The 17,694-nt window shown below is 40.5% G+C and overlaps 1 protein-coding gene across 4 annotated transcripts in view; it reads right to left on the bottom strand.

Moving 5' to 3' along the window:
- The window catches only part of LOC307164937 (E3 SUMO-protein ligase RanBP2-like), a 73,381-nt gene that overhangs the window by 10,351 nt on the left and 45,336 nt on the right, over window positions 1-17,694 (bottom strand). For 2 of the 4 annotated variants that reach the window (XM_079882158.1, XM_079882160.1), the window contains 3 exons: window positions 12,830-12,996; window positions 12,636-12,744; window positions 11,570-11,659 (listed from right to left, as the gene is read on the bottom strand). In XM_079882158.1, coding sequence (XP_079738284.1) covers window positions 11,570-11,659; window positions 12,636-12,744; window positions 12,830-12,996 — 366 coding nt within the window. The remainder of the gene's footprint in view (window positions 1-11,569; window positions 11,660-12,635; window positions 12,745-12,829; window positions 12,997-17,694) is intronic. The other 2 variants (XM_079882159.1, XM_079882161.1) reach the window with 1 other exon arrangement.

Below are 17,694 nucleotides of genomic sequence, written 5' to 3'. Positions count from 1 at the left end.
ACTGTTAACTACGCACAATATTTGAAGCAGAAATATGTTGCTGGTGTAGGATATTTGTAATTTGTAGTGATTACAATTTAGCTCAAAGGAATTATTAATTAATTTATAGGGAATTCAAAAGAGTCACTTACAACCGAGCAAATGACTCGTTCGCGGTTCATTTGAACTGGCTGCAATTATCAACTCTGCAGCGGATATAAATATCCGAACTATAGTGAAACACTATATAGTTAGCAAGGTAACTTAGATCAGAAGTTTAAGACATTAAATTTGTAAGCACAATAACACAAGTAATATTTCTCTTTAAAATAAGACTTTATTGATTATTCTAACACATACAACTAATATCTAACACAGACACACACATTCATACGCGTTGCAGAAAGAAAGAGAGTAAGGAAAGATTAAGTTTTAAGAGTGAGTTTAAGAGTGAGATGATGTAATCCCAAGTTTCTATGCACTTATAAAACACAACCTGAATGAACCATCAATCATTAGTTTAACCCTTTTATCGTTTCCTAGGTTATTAAATCAGTATCAAATACACCAGTTCAGTTTAAGAGTCTGGAGGCAGTACTTGCTTGTCTTTGCTTTTGGGGATTCCCTTTTTGTTGCGTGAAAGGGGTTTTCCCGGTCCGTTCGTTGGCTGGTCTCCGAGTGCCTGATGTCTGGGTCACGTGGTCAGTCACGTGGCGTGCTGGCGGAATGAAAGTCTTTGTTTGAAGCTGGCTTTGCAGAAGAAACGTGGCTCGAAATCTTGTCGCAAAACTTAACTTAGAACCGAGACTCACAACGGAAAAGAAAGGAAACTAAGAAAAGAAAGGAAATTGAGAGGAGTAGATGATGGCTTGAATGAAGCTGTTTAACCCATGTTCTTCAGATCTTGATTTGGGTTATTTCGTCTGCGCGTTTTACATGGTTACTTGTCTGTCTTAGATCTTCATCTCCCGCTGCATTTTTGGTTCTGCACTAAAAACTCTAAACTTTGTTCTGGTGTTAAGATTTTAAACTCAAATGTCCGCCCAGCCTCCTGGATCAGTTCTAACCAATTAGACACTGTCTTTGTTTAGGAGGTGGCGTTCTCTTCACTTCTTATCATAAATCAAGCTTATCTGTGCTCTCCTTACTCTCTAAGCTCTAGCAAAGAGTACAGAGGCCACAGCTAAGACATTATTACTATTATAAGAATCCGAAACATTTTCCACAGATTTCAATCAAGCCATCCTTTGAATTAAGAACATACGATAATATTGATATGAAACACAACACATTTTCATTCAAACATCTAACAATAATAACAATTACATGAATTGTATGGCATCTAAGCATATCAGATACACCCATCTATTGTAGGAACAATATAGAATCATGTCGTTGCATGATGCTTGATCTATAAGTCCATTGAAAATTGTTCTTGAATGATTTTATTTATGTTATAGGTAAAATCTCAGCTCTGTGGTTTGAAACTATTTTACACCCTGAGGTCTATCAGAGGTCCTTAAGGAGGGGTCTGGAATGTTGTGGGCTCGAGCAGCTCCTGCTGTTATCTTGATCGGGCTGAATTGTGCTATCTCTGAGCCAATCATTCTTTTCCAAGCTATCTCACATTGACCAGTTCTTTCTTTAGTTGGGCTCATCTTCTTTGAAGCTTGCATGGCCATAAAGTTCTTAGCTGGGGGTTTTCGTTGGTCAACGGAGACTGGCTGGCTGGAGCCTTCTTTTATGGCTCTGGGGTTGGTGATTTGGTGTCTGGAATGTTCAGTTCTGTGAGAAATTATGTTTGAACAATTCACCTGGAAGATTCATTTGTGTTTGTTTCGCACTCAATCCTACATATCCCCTCTTCGTTCGGCGATGTGTTAAGATGAAGACATCGGTGAACGCTGGAAAAACACGGGTAGAAGAAACAGACACATACACAGCAAACAACAAGACAACACCTCCATGACTGGTCACTGTACTGGTGCAGGGCATTAGATTACTTAAGTATTAAAAGTTCAAGTTCATTCTCTAAATATGGATCTATTATATTGAATAGAGTGTAAATTTTGGGATTGTTATTCTAATTTGTTTCGGTACGGTGATTCTTTGATCAAATTCTGTGATTACGTTTGTTTGTTATCTTCTCTTCTAAGTTGTTCTACGTTAAGACGTTTTACCTTTATTTTCTGGTGGCATAATTTGTGGTAACAATTATGTGACCCATCATGCATGGAGCTCTCTGGCTCACATTCGTTTTAAGGCGGCTTACAAGTGTCAGGCGTGGTGCGTCAATCCTACTACCATGACCTTGACCCTTAAGGGGGTAGACATGCATTTTACCTAATAAATGAAGAAGGAAAGTTAAGGAAGAGGTAGAACAAAACAGAGCAATTGTATGGCTTATAACTACTGTTGCGCAGCTAAGGTGTCAGGTATCACAGTGTAAGGAGAGGTGTTCTACTTGTTGGATGGATAGCTACCATGTTTCCTATGATAAGTGTAGCTAAGTTGTTAAGCTAGTTTCTGAAGTTAGTTTCTACTTGTGGGAAAACATGTTTGCTGAATGTTTTCCATGGTAGATGTGGTTAACCTCTACGTGTTAGTGAGCATGTTAGTGGCGTAGTGTAGTGCATGTATGTATGTATGTATGTATGTATGTAGGCATGTATGTATGTATGTATGGTCAGATCTGTCTCAGTCTGTTTTGCTCCCCCCTTTTCTTGAAGGCTTGCCCACGTGCTTCTTGGCTTAGCTTTGATGAGCTTAGATGAAGATTGGCTTGTTGCATCTTTGCCTTAGAAAAGGGATCTTCTATGATCTGCTGGGGGTCAGTCTAGTAAGGCAGGAAGTTCTCTGGCAGACATTGGGAGGCAGTTTGGCATGGAAGCGTGACGCTGTGGTGCAAAACTTTGTCTCCGTTGTTGCATTCCTCTTCTGATGCCTTCTGGTTGTGACAGACTTTCTGACCTTCTGTGCTTACTGTGGTTACTGTAGCACACACGTGGTTCTTGAGTTTGGAGCTTGTGTGATGGTTTCTTTGTGAGTGATGGGAAGCCAGTGTGGTGTTTTCTGGTACCTCTGGGTGTTTGTCAGTGGTTGGCTTTGAGAGACCCCTCTGTTCTGTGTTGTTGTAGAACAGGTGGTCGTCATCTTCATTATGAAGGTGTACCAGATGATCATTGGTCTTCCGTTCCATCGCTAGTCATAGCGAATTTGACTCATCTTGTTGGTCATTCGTGTTCAGCTTGTTTTCTATGAACACTTTCATTTGCCTCATTAGTTGCTCCATGTCTTCTGAGGGTAAACTGTCTTGTTCTTGGGCACACTCAGTGTTGTGTTTGACTGAGTGGTGCCGAGGTGAGTTTCGTCGTCGATTACTCACATTGAATGCTTTTGGATGCGTTGGATGACAGCCTTTGGACGTCCAGTTAGGATTCCAGTTGTTTCCTTCTTGTGGGTTCATTGAGAAACGTGGCTGGTCCCATGGCTTTTCCATGCGGTTGGTGTGGTAGCCGTCATTGGCCTGGGGGTCACGTTCTCTGTGCACCTTGCGAAGGACCGTGGTGTTGTCATGCCACTGGGTGTCTTCCAGTGCATAGCTTGTGTCTTGGCTGAAGGAGTTTGACACTGTGGATGTTTTCAAACCTTTCTTTGAGGACATCTTCTGTTTGATGTGGGCCTTGTGTGTCAGGTCACGTAGCTGCTGAATTGTCATTGTGTCTGCACAGGCCTCGAGACCAAGATGATGACTTAATCCAGGGTGCAGGTTTCTCAGAAAGAGGTTTTTGAAGTGCACATCCTCTTCTTGTTCAGGTGAGTTATGTGCACCAAAGAAGGCTTGTCGAAAACGGTGGTAGTAGGCTTGAGGAGTCTCTTGTCGACCTTGTTTGGTTTCCAAAGCGATTAACACACCGTGTTCCAACTCTGGGCCTGTGAATTCTTTTATCAGTATCTCACATAGTAGCTGGTAATTTGACTTGACATGAGCAGGTTGTCGGTCTAGGAAGCTTCGTACCTCTGAACTGGATGTCGATCTGAGGAGGTAGAACCTGTCTCTGTCAGTCACATGTGGTCTCACCTCTAGGTGGAAGTTGATATCTCGGATGTGGGACTGGATGTCTGGGCATTCCATGGAGTTCGGGTTGAACTGAGTGATATTCTTAACCAGCTGGTTGAGATCTTTAAAGGTCATCCCCTGTGCAGCTTTGGAGTCTGCCTGGATGAGTTCTCGTTGCTTGTTGGCAGTGAACGGTTCTGTGGTGAAGGCCTGTGACGTTTTGGGTTGTGGCCATTCACTTCTTTCCCTGTATGGCAGTTCTTGGATGGAGGACTCTGTTCTGCTCAGCAGTGGTGATGCTGAGGGAGGTCTCTCCCTTCTTGGCTCTGGTTTCTGTTGGAAAATGTGCTGGAGTTCATCTCTGACCGCGTAGAGCTCGTCGTTGACGTCATCTCGCTGTTGGGTCAAATGGTCAATTTCAGCACTGCACCTTTCCAGGTGGTCTTTCAGAGCATTAATTTTAGAGTTCTTGTCTTTAATGTCAGCTTTGGCTTTCTCTAGCTGATGTTCAGCAGACTGGAGTTGGTTTGCCAGGTGCTTCTGGACAGTCTTTAATTCTTGTTTGTCACGTTCAGTGACTGCAAGGGCTTCTTGGAGCTTGTCAACTTGCTTCTTTGTTTCTTGCTCCACTACATCAGGCATGAGTTTGTCTTGAGCTTTCGTTTTGAGCTGGTCTGCGCAGCGTTGAGTGTGCATCAGCTCTCTCAGGAACTCAGTGGTCTGACGCTTGAAGTCGTCCTGGACTTTCACTTCCAGCTTGTCCATGCGGCTCTGGGCACGTGTCAGCTCCTCCTGAAGGTGGGTGATGTGCTTGTCGCTTAGTGTCAGCTGGGCTGTGAAGGCATTGCTTAGGGAACAGATGATCTTGGTTAGTTCCACGTGGTTGTGGTTCTGATTCTGGCTTGAATCATGTGTCAGGAGTCTTCTCAGAATTATGATTATTATAAAAAATAATAACAGTTCAATTGTCTTTGGTGTGAGGCAGTCTGTGATGCCTCTGAGCCAGGTGTCCACGTCAGTGGGGTTTGTTGTCCGCGACATGTTGGCACGCTGGGGTGAAGAGACTGACACAGATCTGTGTGGGGTGTAAGCCTGTATGTGGTTGAACAGCTAAGTGTCGTTTCAGTGACTGTACAACAATAGTGAAGTGTTGTAATGTCTAAGTGTTGGTCTCAGTGTAGACAGGTAGGCTAGTGATGTGGACACTTCGTCACTCAACTGAGCGAGGGAAAGAGAGAAAAAGGTTAAAACAAATCTCAATTGAAAGGATTTTTTTTTTTTTTCAGTGGGAGAAATATTTTTATAAATATTTTCTATCAATGAAAAGCTGGTTTAAACTCGTGATGTGTCACTCAACTGAGTAAGGGGAAAAGAGAGAGAGGTTAAAACCAATTTCAATAAAACAAGAAAGAAAATTCTTAAGTAGGAGAAATATTATTTTTCTCGTAAATGCTTCCTATCGGTGAGAATCTGTTTCCAGAAAGGTAAACAATATTATTGTTTATGTTTACAAGGAAAAATAATACAATAATAATGCTGATACCTTTTTTCTAAGTTTGACAGGATTGACACACCTTCAGTTTGGACCGCTTACAGCTCTGCTGGGATGCTTTGAAGGCGACGGTTGCTCAACACTTGTCTCTGTTAATTGATCTTGGATAAGATGTCAAATTGTAAATTGCGTTTACAGATGCAGGGAGAGTATGGAGAACAGAGAGGGTTTGATTGAAAATCAAATACCTAATGACTGTTTTCTTTGGGAAGATTATCTTTCTTTCTTTAGACTCGATTTATGGTTCTTCCAGGTGTGTTCCCTACAAATGTGAAGAATGGGAAAGCAGGACAGAACAGGAAGGATGTAAGAAGGAAAGGAGGGAAGGAGATTGGATCCACAAATGGCTCTGGAGCCTTTGTCGAACTACGAGTATAGAATTGATAGTTGCCAACAACTAACCATTCAAAAATAAAACTTTGTAAGAGAGGGTTCTCTCTGATTTATTTGAAACTTGTAGTGAGATGCCAATGTCTCCTATTGAGGCTCAGGTGTTTCACTCCCAATCTAGGAATCAAAAGAAAGGAAAAGGTAATAAAGATGAAAGAAAGTAATAATGTGATGGACAAAATAAGAAAAAGGGGAATTAAATACAGAGGTAAATAAGTAAAATAGAATGGTTAAGGTTATAACCACAACTGGAAAAGGAGGATATACCGCAATAATAAATGAGCAAGCATGAGTCTAACAATATTTGTAATAGGGAAATGTTGGTTGAATAAGTTTACTTAACTTCCAAAGTTTAAGACTTATTCACCTGAAGTGATTAAATCTAAAAGAGAAATTTAGAAATTATGAGAATTATGAAATTAGATTTATTAAAAATAAATCTAGAAATCGTTAGAAATTACCTGTTTAGAAAAATAAAACTTCATTCTTGATTTAATATTTCCCTTTTTTAGATCAAATTAGAATTTGACAATTAATAATCATAAACCAGTATTTTCTTTTTCAAGTAAAATGCAGGTAAACAAAATATGAGACAGGTAAAATAGGAAAGAAGAAAAGACCAACAGGTGTAACAGTCGAGGTGTTTAAATGGTTAAATCACTTTAACGTTGTTCAAACAGACACTTTAACCACAGATGTTCATATTAATGATAACTGTAAATAATGCTTAAGGCTTTAGCATAGGTTAGGCCTCAATGTAAACAACTACTTAGCTTAGCTTTAGTTTAGCTAGCCTAGCCACCAAAGGGTTTGTTTAGGAGGGGTCAGAGTTCTCCCGGAAGCGTTGGTTAAGACTTCCGTGTCACGATTGTAACTATGGCGACAAAACAAACGATAGTGGGCAAACATGTGAATTGCAACAGTTTGTGAGCAGTTACGCCTGTTACATGAAATGTCGGCGCATTTCAACAATGTTCAAAGAAATATGCACGTACAGTTGATAATATTACGTGAAATGTCGGCGCATTTCAAACTGTACAAATGGGACGCCACTCGTAGCTGTTTTTACGACGTGGGGCTTCACTCAATTTTTCTTTTCTTTTTTTTTAGAGTGAGTTTTAACTTTAAAGGAAGCAACAGCAGCTTTGCGCTGTATAATAGATGGAATAACGATCTCAGCGGATCGTCTCTGTGCAATGTTATCTGAGCACACAAAAGCAACAGGGTTTTTAACTGTTGGTTGAGTTTCAACGTCAAGCTTTACTTGAACACAACTTTAAATAATTCCTATTCAACTACACTCGGACATACGCAGTGTTTACACGAGAATGAATTTAACAGACACAGATAAGTTTATAGTTTATCACGGGGATTGCCGTGGGACACGCACAGACAACCTGAGAAACAAAGACTAATCTGTGAGGAGAATATTCGTCCCAGTGGAACACGCACTGAGTGACGATCAGATAAATAAGGACTAACGTTCACGTTAGACGAGGGACACGCTCGTCCGTCCTTTACATGGTTATTTTAATTACTGCAGTTTTAATTTCATTCAGCTCTCTGACTGATACAAACACACATAACGTTATAGCTATTTGAAAGACTCTGGAACACGCAGACGTCAGTAATCTATAATCAAAGTATTTCAGAAATTCGGGAACACGCCGAATTCTTACCTTATCGTTGCGTGGGATCTTATATCTTGGGTTATTTTACTGCAGTTTGAATAAAATAACATAAAAAGAATAAAATGGGGAGGCAGACTAGACTAGAGTAACAGCTCAAGCAGCAGGTCATTCATTCAAACAGAGCGCGCGGCGCGCGCTGCATACGTCATACACACAGACTCGGAGGTTCGGATCTCTCCGCATAGGCTACTATGAAAATATAATTACTTCGTATATGCTTACAATTTTAGGTTAAACTTCCCGCATTATTCTCCACCAATATAATGTAGGATATTTGTAATTTGTAGTGATTACAATTTAGCTCAAAGGAATTATTAATTAATTTATAGGGAATTCAAAAGAGTCACTTACAACCGAGCAAATGACTCGTTCGCGGTTCATTTGAACTGGCTGCAATTATCAACTCTGCAGCGGATATAAATATCCGAACTATAGTGAAACACTATATAGTTAGCAAGGTAACTTAGATCAGAAGTTTAAGACATTAAATTTGTAAGCACAATAACACAAGTAATATTTCTCTTTAAAATAAGACTTTATTGATTATTCTAACACATACAACTAATATCTAACACAGACACACACATTCATACGCGTTGCAGAAAGAAAGAGAGTAAGGAAAGATTAAGTTTTAAGAGTGAGTTTAAGAGTGAGATGATGTAATCCCAAGTTTCTATGCACTTATAAAACACAACCTGAATGAACCATCAATCATTAGTTTAACCCTTTTATCGTTTCCTAGGTTATTAAATCAGTATCAAATACACCAGTTCAGTTTAAGAGTCTGGAGGCAGTACTTGCTTGTCTTTGCTTTTGGGGATTCCCTTTTTGTTGCGTGAAAGGGGTTTTCCCGGTCCGTTCGTTGGCTGGTCTCCGAGTGCCTGATGTCTGGGTCACGTGGTCAGTCACGTGGCGTGCTGGCGGAATGAAAGTCTTTGTTTGAAGCTGGCTTTGCAGAAGAAACGTGGCTCGAAATATTGTCGCAAAACTTAACTTAGAACCGAGACTCACAACGGAAAAGAAAGGAAACTAAGAAAAGAAAGGAAATTGAGAGGAGTAGATGATGGCTTGAATGAAGCTGTTTAACCCATGTTCTTCAGATCTTGATTTGGGTTATTTCGTCTGCGCGTTTTACATGGTTACTTGTCTGTCTTAGATCTTCATCTCCCGCTGCATTTTTGGTTCTGCACTGAAACTCTAAACTTTGTTCTGGTGTTAAGATTTTAAACTCAAATGTCCGCCCAGCCTCCTGGATCAGTTCTAACCAATTAGACACTGTCTTTGTTTAGGAGGTGGCGTTCTCTTCACTTCTTATCATAAATCAAGCTTATCTGTGCTCTCCTTACTCTCTAAGCTCTAGCAAAGAGTACAGAGGCCACAGCTAAGACATTATTACTATTATAAGAATCCGAAACATTTTCCACAGATTTCAATCAAGCCATCCTTTGAATTAAGAACATACGATAATATTGATATGAAACACAACACATTTTCATTCAAACATCTAACAATAATAACAATTACATGAATTGTATGGCATCTAAGCATATCAGATACACCCATCTATTGTAGGAACAATATAGAATCATGTCGTTGCATGATGCTTGATCTATAAGTCCATTGAAAATTGTTCTTGAATGATTTTATTTATGTTATAGGTAAAATCTCAGCTCTGTGGTTTGAAACGATTTTACACCCTGAGGTCTATCAGAGGTCCTTAAGGAGGGGTCTGGAATGTTGTGGGCTCGAGCAGCTCCTGCTGTTATCTTGATCGGGCTGAATTGTGCTATCTCTGAGCCAATCATTCTTTTCCAAGCTATCTTACATTGACCAGTTCTTTCTTTAGTTGGGCTCATCTTCTTTGAAGCTTGCATGGCCATAAAGTTCTTAGCTGGGGGTTTTCGTTGGTCAACGGAGACTGGCTGGCTGGAGCCTTCTTTTATGGCTCTGGGGTTGGTGATTTGGTGTCTGGAATGTTCAGTTCTGTGAGAAATTATGTTTGAACAATTCACCTGGAAGATTCATTTGTGTTTGTTTCGCACTCAATCCTACACTGGTCACGTAATTCGTGCTGCTGAGACTTGCAAGCGACCCCAATAATGTGAGCCACAGTATTAGCCTATGACAGATTATTTTAGCATGATGTATTTCCCATTGATAAATACCGTGCAAATAGTTCTGTCTCTTTGGATAAAAGGGAAATGGAAATAAAAATCAATAATAGGCTGCACTGTACCATGATACAGTAACTGTATACTGTCCGTAACATTTAGGCTACCATTCTCACCTTTTATTTACATCAAAAGGCAGGTAAGCGTGTGTGACATGTAGGCTATAAATAATTTTGAAAATTTAATAGAAACAAAATGTATATTTATGAATGTAAGCATGTGTAGCCTACTCAGTTCACATGAAAAGAAAGAGACAGAAAAGAGAGAAGCTAGAATCAGTGAACGTACATTAATACTGACAAAATTACCAGGTTTGGGATTCATTAAAATCATGTCGGTTGAAGAGCACAGCATACCTTTAAAATGTAGTTTTATTATAAAACTAATACAGTTTTATTACATACTGAATTGGTCGATGTTTCTCTGAGTTGTCTTTATTATATTGGCCTAAGAAAGCCAGCATAAATATATATATACAGCATATATATATATATATATATATTTTAAATAATATTTTTAATTATTATTATTATTATTATTATGAGAAATTGACTCCGCCAAGAACTTTAATGCTTCACCAAACTCAGCTCAGACCTTCAGACTGGTCTGACTCGCTTATATCTTTTCTAACTGGTCAGACTTACTTTCCCAAAAAATCCATTGACTTGCGTTATCTGAGCAATGAAGGCCGTACTAATGCTGTCCACTAGAGGGGGCGACAGGATAATAAGTGTTTTCTACTCTCTTTCCCTGTTTCCATCAGTTTAAATGACAAATAAATGCATGGATTTCATTCATAAATAGGCCATATCTTTGTATACACTCTCTAGTTTATTTTAAGATATTGTTATTCACACTGATTTTTGCATTTAATATTTGTCCATCTGGAACTTTTATTTGTCATGAGCTCTAGATTTTAAGATGTAGCCTACTAGAAAAAAAACACATATCTTACAAAGGTTCCAGTTCTGTTTAGGCTATTGTAGTTTGTAATGCTTGTTATGTTCCTAAATTTATATAGGCCTAACACATTTAAACTTGTTAAATACAATATTTAAATGTTAAATACAACCTTTGATTTTAATAATGTATTAGTAAATGTTAAAATTAATATTAACTAAGATTAATAAATGCTGTAGAAGTATTGTTCATTCTTAGTATGTTAACTAAGGTAGTAAACTAATGTTAACTAATGAACCTTATTGTAAAGTGTTAGCTATTTGTATTTTAAGTAATTTTATTTTAAAGGCTGTTGTTCACTTGGATCTATTTTTATTTACACAATTTTGTTATCCGATTACTCGATGGAATAATCAGTAGAATACTCGATTACTAAAATAATCGATAGCTACAGCACTAAATGTAAGTATCAGCATCAGTGCATCCCAAACTGAGATGTCCTGTATTAGGTGAGAACACTGGGCTCCTGTGTGTTGATGAGAGCAGCAGTTCACACAGAAACACCCAGAAACCTCAGACAGTATGCGTGTCCCTTTCTCTCCTGAGCTCTGGCTGGGACTACACCTTCATGCTAGATTTCTCATTCTCAATATGGAATAGTCCCCCCCCCCCAGCCCCCCCCCCCACCCCACCCCACCCCGCCCTGTTTGACAACTCAACAGAAAGAATTGTGAATTTGACTGCACTCTTTATTATGGAAAATAAAATCTAATGAATCAGTCAGACACACTGGTTTAACACTGGTTAAGATGTAAATAGAACTCACCTTTTTTGCCAAAGGCAAATTCTGCTGAAGTCTTTGCCAAATCTGCAAATGTAATGCCACTCACAGGTGCAAATGCAAAAGGAAGATCTGCTGGAGAAGAGCAAAGACGTCAGACGAGAGCGAACAGAATCATTCAGAAGGCAATTGTTGCTCGAGTTTGAATGAACGTCCCTGAGCTTCACTCTCTGACCCCGGGCTGGACTTCCCACATGTTAGAAAAGCGGGGGTCATTATATTAGCCCACCTCCCCAAATAAAGCATATCCTTTCTGATTAGGGCTTACAGATGATGGTGTATTATAGAGATGAAACTGGTTCAACTGATATCATGGTTTCAGTGATGTTTTATCATTTCTATACTGGGGAAAGAAAAAGCAGCATCCAATTCAAATAATAAAAATGTTCCTTATTTTTGGTTAGAAACACTTAACTTGAACTGTTTTTCAGTGTCTTATCGTCGTGTAAGTGTGTTTTCATTCAGTGAGTTCTGCTCTCTTGTTATAATCAATGACCGTCTACGCTGCAAGATGAATCTTTTATTTATATCGTGTTTGCACTGTGTAATGATGAAAGCATTCGTGAGAGTTCGCAGACATGACTGTGATTGGCTATCTTTTATACAACATGAGATGATCTAAATCTAATGCTGTAATCAACACCTTTCACAGTAGATAATCTCTGCAGCTGTAAGAGTAGAAGTTTACTTTCCAGAAGAGCTCCACATGTAGTACTTATTTCATATGCAAAGTTGTCAGCCAATCACAGGCGTGTCTCCTTTCAGTTATCAAACGTGTCAGCCAATCACAGGCGTGTCTCCTTTCAGTTATCAAATGTGTCAGCCAATCACAGGCGTGTCTCCTTTCAGTTATCAAACGTGTCAGCCAATCACAGGCAGTTATCAGTGTTCAGGAAATGGTTTTTCATGTCAAAATCCTTCTTTAACACGACAGATAAACGGCCCTCTGCTACTCTGCTCTTACAGTCTCTAGCCGTTAAACTGGAGTGTGTCCAGGGCAGCGCTGCTGTAGAAGTGTAGCGCGGACCCGAGCATCGGAGGACACGTGTACCTGCAGTGGAGCTGGACTCGCACTCGCTGCTCCTCTTCGTGGAGGGGTCAATGCTGCCGTCTGCAGGAGGCTCTGCCACTGCTGCATCATGGGAAGGCTTCGGCTTCACCTGTGTCTCCAGAACAAGACACACGAGTCCACATGAGTCCAACTGCTTATCACATCTCATGTCAATGTTCAGAAAGTCCTCTGACCTGAGCGTGCTGCAGTGTGTGTAGCTCTGCGCTGAAGTCGTCGGGTCGCTCGGAGTCGGAGTCGCTGCTGACGCCGCAGAGGAAGGTGGGCGGCAGCTTCAGGCGTCTGGCTCTCTGCTCCTCCTCTGCAGTCGGCTGCTTCTCCCACACTAGCGTGACCTCAGAGTCTGCAGACACACACTCTCCATCAGAGTCTGCAGACACACACTCTCGCTCTCAGCGCTGATAATCCATGACAATAGCTACTTATGGTACACATTCTACAAACACACTCTGGGATTAGAAAGTAGTTGTGTTTTAACACCCTGGAGTCGACCGTAGCGCTTGGCACAATCGCCTCGCTTTTTTTCTTATCAGTGCGAAAGACTCAAATAACTCAAAAATAGATTAATTTTAATATAATTTATATAATATAATTTTAATATAATAACTAATTTGTCATGTATATAATTCAAAACTGTTAAAACTGTTAAATGTCTACTTTTACTTGTGTACACAATAAAAACATGTTGTGATTTCCGCAAAATAAAGAAAATAAACATGATGTGCGTTTACCGTCTCTCTCATATTTTTTTTAGTTTTGTGAATTTTAAATTGCAATTTTAACTAGAAAAATCACAATTAGATTTTCTTCCCCAGATCGGTCAGCCCGTTTACAGTAGTAGTTTTTTATACAGGGACCAGATGCCCCACTGAGTCCTGCTGACTTCAACATTCACACAAGTCTCTGTACATGAACATGGTAAATGAAGCAAACACCTTGGAAATGACAGGCATGGTGATCAGGAAGGAAGGGCACAAAGGTGTGTGACTGTTCATGTCTCTGTTTAGATCAGCCTGTTCAATAATGGGCCTTTTTGTCCTTTGTATCTTAGGACTATGTTGTGTTATAAATCTAAACAATCAAAAAGCAATTCTTTTAATCTCTCCACATTATTTGTGCAAGTTCCCTCACATTCCCACATTCCCACCTAATAGGGCCATTATGGGAGGGTCTTTGTCTTTCTCAGGTGTGAAACACATCAATATTCACGATGATTCACGCCTCCTCGCATAGAGCTTTCTTACTCAAAACATGTCTTACAAATTTTAAATCATTGTGTTTTATGTGATAGAGTGGGCAGGATGATTTTCAGTTTTGAAAAAAATTCTAGGCTACATGATACAATTTTCAAAAGTCTTGTGAACAATCAGTATTGGTTTTATGGCCTCATTTCAGAATATGTACACATATAAATATAAATATATACACATAAATAAATATATATATATATATATATATATATATACATACATACATATATATATACACACACACAAACACACACACACTTGTTTTTCGTCAATGTATTTTATAACAATACAAAGAGAAATGTGTAACATTTTACCATTTATTTGATCCCCATTATTTTTTCACTTAAATGTTCAGATTTAATAAAATTGTGCACTAGTGATTTTTCTAAAATAACTTTTACTGCTCTATTATCCTGTAACCTAATTTATACTAGTATTTTTTAGATTATGAATAGATTTATAATTAGATTATGAATATAGCCTTCTCTTACTGTGGCAGTTTAAATCTTTGCAAATAAATATGTTGTGAAATTCGTTTTTTCAATTCCCCTTAACTGGCCTGTGAGTGAGTGCACAACTCTTGGGTGAGGTTTAACCACCGGGGGGAGGGGGCGTGGTCAACGGGAAATCACCCAGAGGTGACACCCCCTAACCCTGTGGAAATCACCCATAGGTGACACCCCCTACCCCTGTGGAAATCACCCAGAGGTGACACCCCCTAACCCTGTGGAAATCACCCATAGGTGACACCCCCTACCCCTGTGGAAATCACCCAGAGGTGACGCCCCTACCCCTGTGGTAGAGGTCTGCTACCCGACCCGAGCCCGACGGGTCCCGAAAAATGTGCGGGTTTCGGGTCGGGTTCGGGTTAATGTTTATTGAACAGCCTCGGGTTCGGGTCGGGCTCGGGTTTGTAACTAAGAAAAACTATATAAGCTATATATAGTTTGCGTGCCGTGTGCTTTGCCTGCTTGCTGTGTTGTGGTGACCGGCACGCGCGAGAGAGATCCGGCGACTCAAAACTGAGGTTGGAGGTAACGGAACAATAAATAAATAAATAATTACACTGCCTACGTAGCTTCTCTGCAGGGACAGCGCCAGAGAATTTTTAACGCATGTGCTGAGTGGGTGGGTGCAAGATCATTGACGGGGAGCAGCGCAAAACTTGGCCACAAAATATTTAATATTCAGTTAAGTTATGTTAATGATCAGAATTAAAGCTTTAATTTTATTAAATTGAACAAGCGCAACATTCAGCATTCAATCAAATATTATTTCGAAATAATATGTGTGTGTGCATCTGTAAATCCGGTGACGCGTGTATTGATTTTTATTAATAAACAAGTGTTTTCTCTAAAAGTGTCGACTCGGCTGCAAAGATGAAGTTGACGATCGCCATCTCCGTGTGAACGCGCTTATAGAGAGAAATGCACATAAATAAGCCTAATGGATTACATAATCGGAGAGTAGCCTTTTTCTTTTTTCGTTTTGAATGATTTCGTTTAAAGACATTTCAAGCTTTGTGTATTTGATGTATTTGTCATGTCTGTGTGAGGCATACACTGAGTTTCGTTAAGTTAGGATGTGCTCTAGTTCACGTGCAATGCAAGTGAGCGCGCGGGCGCCTCCTTTATATTTGTTTCGTAGCCTATTCATTAAATACAGGCAATTGGTTGATGAAAAATTGATTAAAATTAAGATACAATTTATACAAAACGAAATTCACTTTAAAGAAAGGCTTTCTACAAAACAACTTCAACTTCAACGGTCAAAATCATGTCTGACCCGCTGCATGTCTCATATTGCGCATCCTATCTTACTCGGTCGTGCTGTTCACTTTTCATAAATCAACATAAATGAAAAAAAAAAAAAACATTATAATATTTTAACAAATATGAAACTAAATGCGCTTTACAACAGTAGGCCTACATACTCTCTATTTGTACAAGTTGAAAGGCATTTGTTCAAATCAAGTTCACGGAAAATTGTGCGTGCATTTATTAATCATTATGATACTAAAATCCTAACAAATAGGCTATGCTATGTACAAAAAATCAGATGAGCCAATAATATGAACGCATTTACACGTTAAGCATTTTCCTCCCATAGAAAACCATTATAAGAAAGCTTAATGTGGCTTAATGCAGATTAGAATGTCCCCTTATTTTGTTGAAATAACGAGATATTATGTCGATACTAGGCTACTGTGTCCACCGTGGTCTCCTTTTTGATCAGCGGAAACGATTTTTGCTTGTTTGGGATCTGACTGTCCAGCGTATTTTAAAAAGTTAAGCAAACTTTCCTGTCTTTTTGACATTTTTCCCCTGAGTGAAACGATCGAGGCTAACAGCAATCTCAACTCGTACAAGCGCGCAAGTCATGAGTCACAAACATTGAACACTACACAAACAGTAATTTTATTTTATTTCATTTCATTTAGGCAATTCATTTTAGTGACACAGGAGGTGCCGGATCCAATAAAAAAGGTTCCGGATCTAATGTCGGAGGTGGGGCTCAAATTAAGCCCTGGCTGTTGTTCATTTAATTTGTTTTAAAATTCATATTTCATCCAGAGCGGTTTCTTCTCGCTTTGCAATGTTTTCGCTTTCTTCTCGATGTGCAATGTATGCATAGGCTACACAGACACACAGGCTCTCTCTCTCAAAAATGGTATTTATTTGCTGTGAGAAATAGAGTGGACCTCGGGTTCGGGTCGGGTTCGGGCTTAACATGTAAATTTAATTGTCGGGTCGGGTCGGGTCGGGTTAAATGATCGCGGGTACGGGCCGGGTTCGGGCTTCAGTTTAAAGCCCGTGCAGACCTCTACCCTGTGGAAATCAGCCATAGGTGACACCCCCTACCCCTGTGGAAATCACCCAGAGGTGACACCCCCTACCCCAGTGGTAATCAGCCATAGGTGACACCCCCTACCCCTGTGGAAATCATCCATAGGTGACACCCCCTACCCCTGTGGAAATCACCCAGAGGTGACACCCCCTACCCCTGTGGAAATCATCCATAGGTGACACCCCCTACACCCCTGTGGAAATCACCCAGAGGTGACACCCCCTACCCCTGTGGAAATCAGTCATAGGTGACACCCCCTACCCCTGTGGAAATCACCCATAGGTGACACCCCCTACCCTACCCCTATGGAAATCACCCATAGGTGACACCCCCTACCCCTGTGGAAATCAGCCATAGGTGACACCCCCTACCCCTGTGGAAATCAGCCATAGGTGACACCCCTACCCCTGTGGAAATCACCCAGAGGTGACACCCCCTACCCCTGTGGAAATCAGCCAGAGGTGACACCCCCTACCCCTGTGGAAATCAGCCATAGGTGACACCCCCTACCGCTGTGGAAATCAGCCATAGGTGACGTCCCCTACCCCTGTGGAAATCAGCCATAGGTGACACCCCCTACCCCTGTGGAAATCACCCAGAGGTGACACCCCCTACCCCTGTGGAAATCACCCAGAGGTGACACCCCCTACCCCTGTAGAAAATCACCCAGAGGTGACACCCCCTACCCCTGTGGAAAATCACCCCTACCCCTGTGGAAATCACCCAGAGGTGACACCCCCTACCCCTGTGGAAATCACCCATAGGTGACATCCCCTACCCCTGTGGAAATCACCCAGAGGTGACACCCCCTACCCTACCCCTGTGGAAATCACCCAGAGGTGACACCCCCTACCCTACCCCTGTGGAAATCACCCAGAGGTGACACCCCCTACCCCTGTGGAAATCACCCATAGGTGACATCCCCTACCCCTGTGGAAATCACC

The sequence above is a fragment of the Squalius cephalus genome (assembly GCF_949319135.1).
Source record: "Squalius cephalus genome assembly, chromosome: 9".
Classification (NCBI taxonomy): domain Eukaryota; kingdom Metazoa; phylum Chordata; class Actinopteri; order Cypriniformes; family Leuciscidae; genus Squalius; species Squalius cephalus.
Note: the sequence above shows the minus strand (reverse complement) of the source record. Positions and strands in the feature narration are given on the sequence as shown.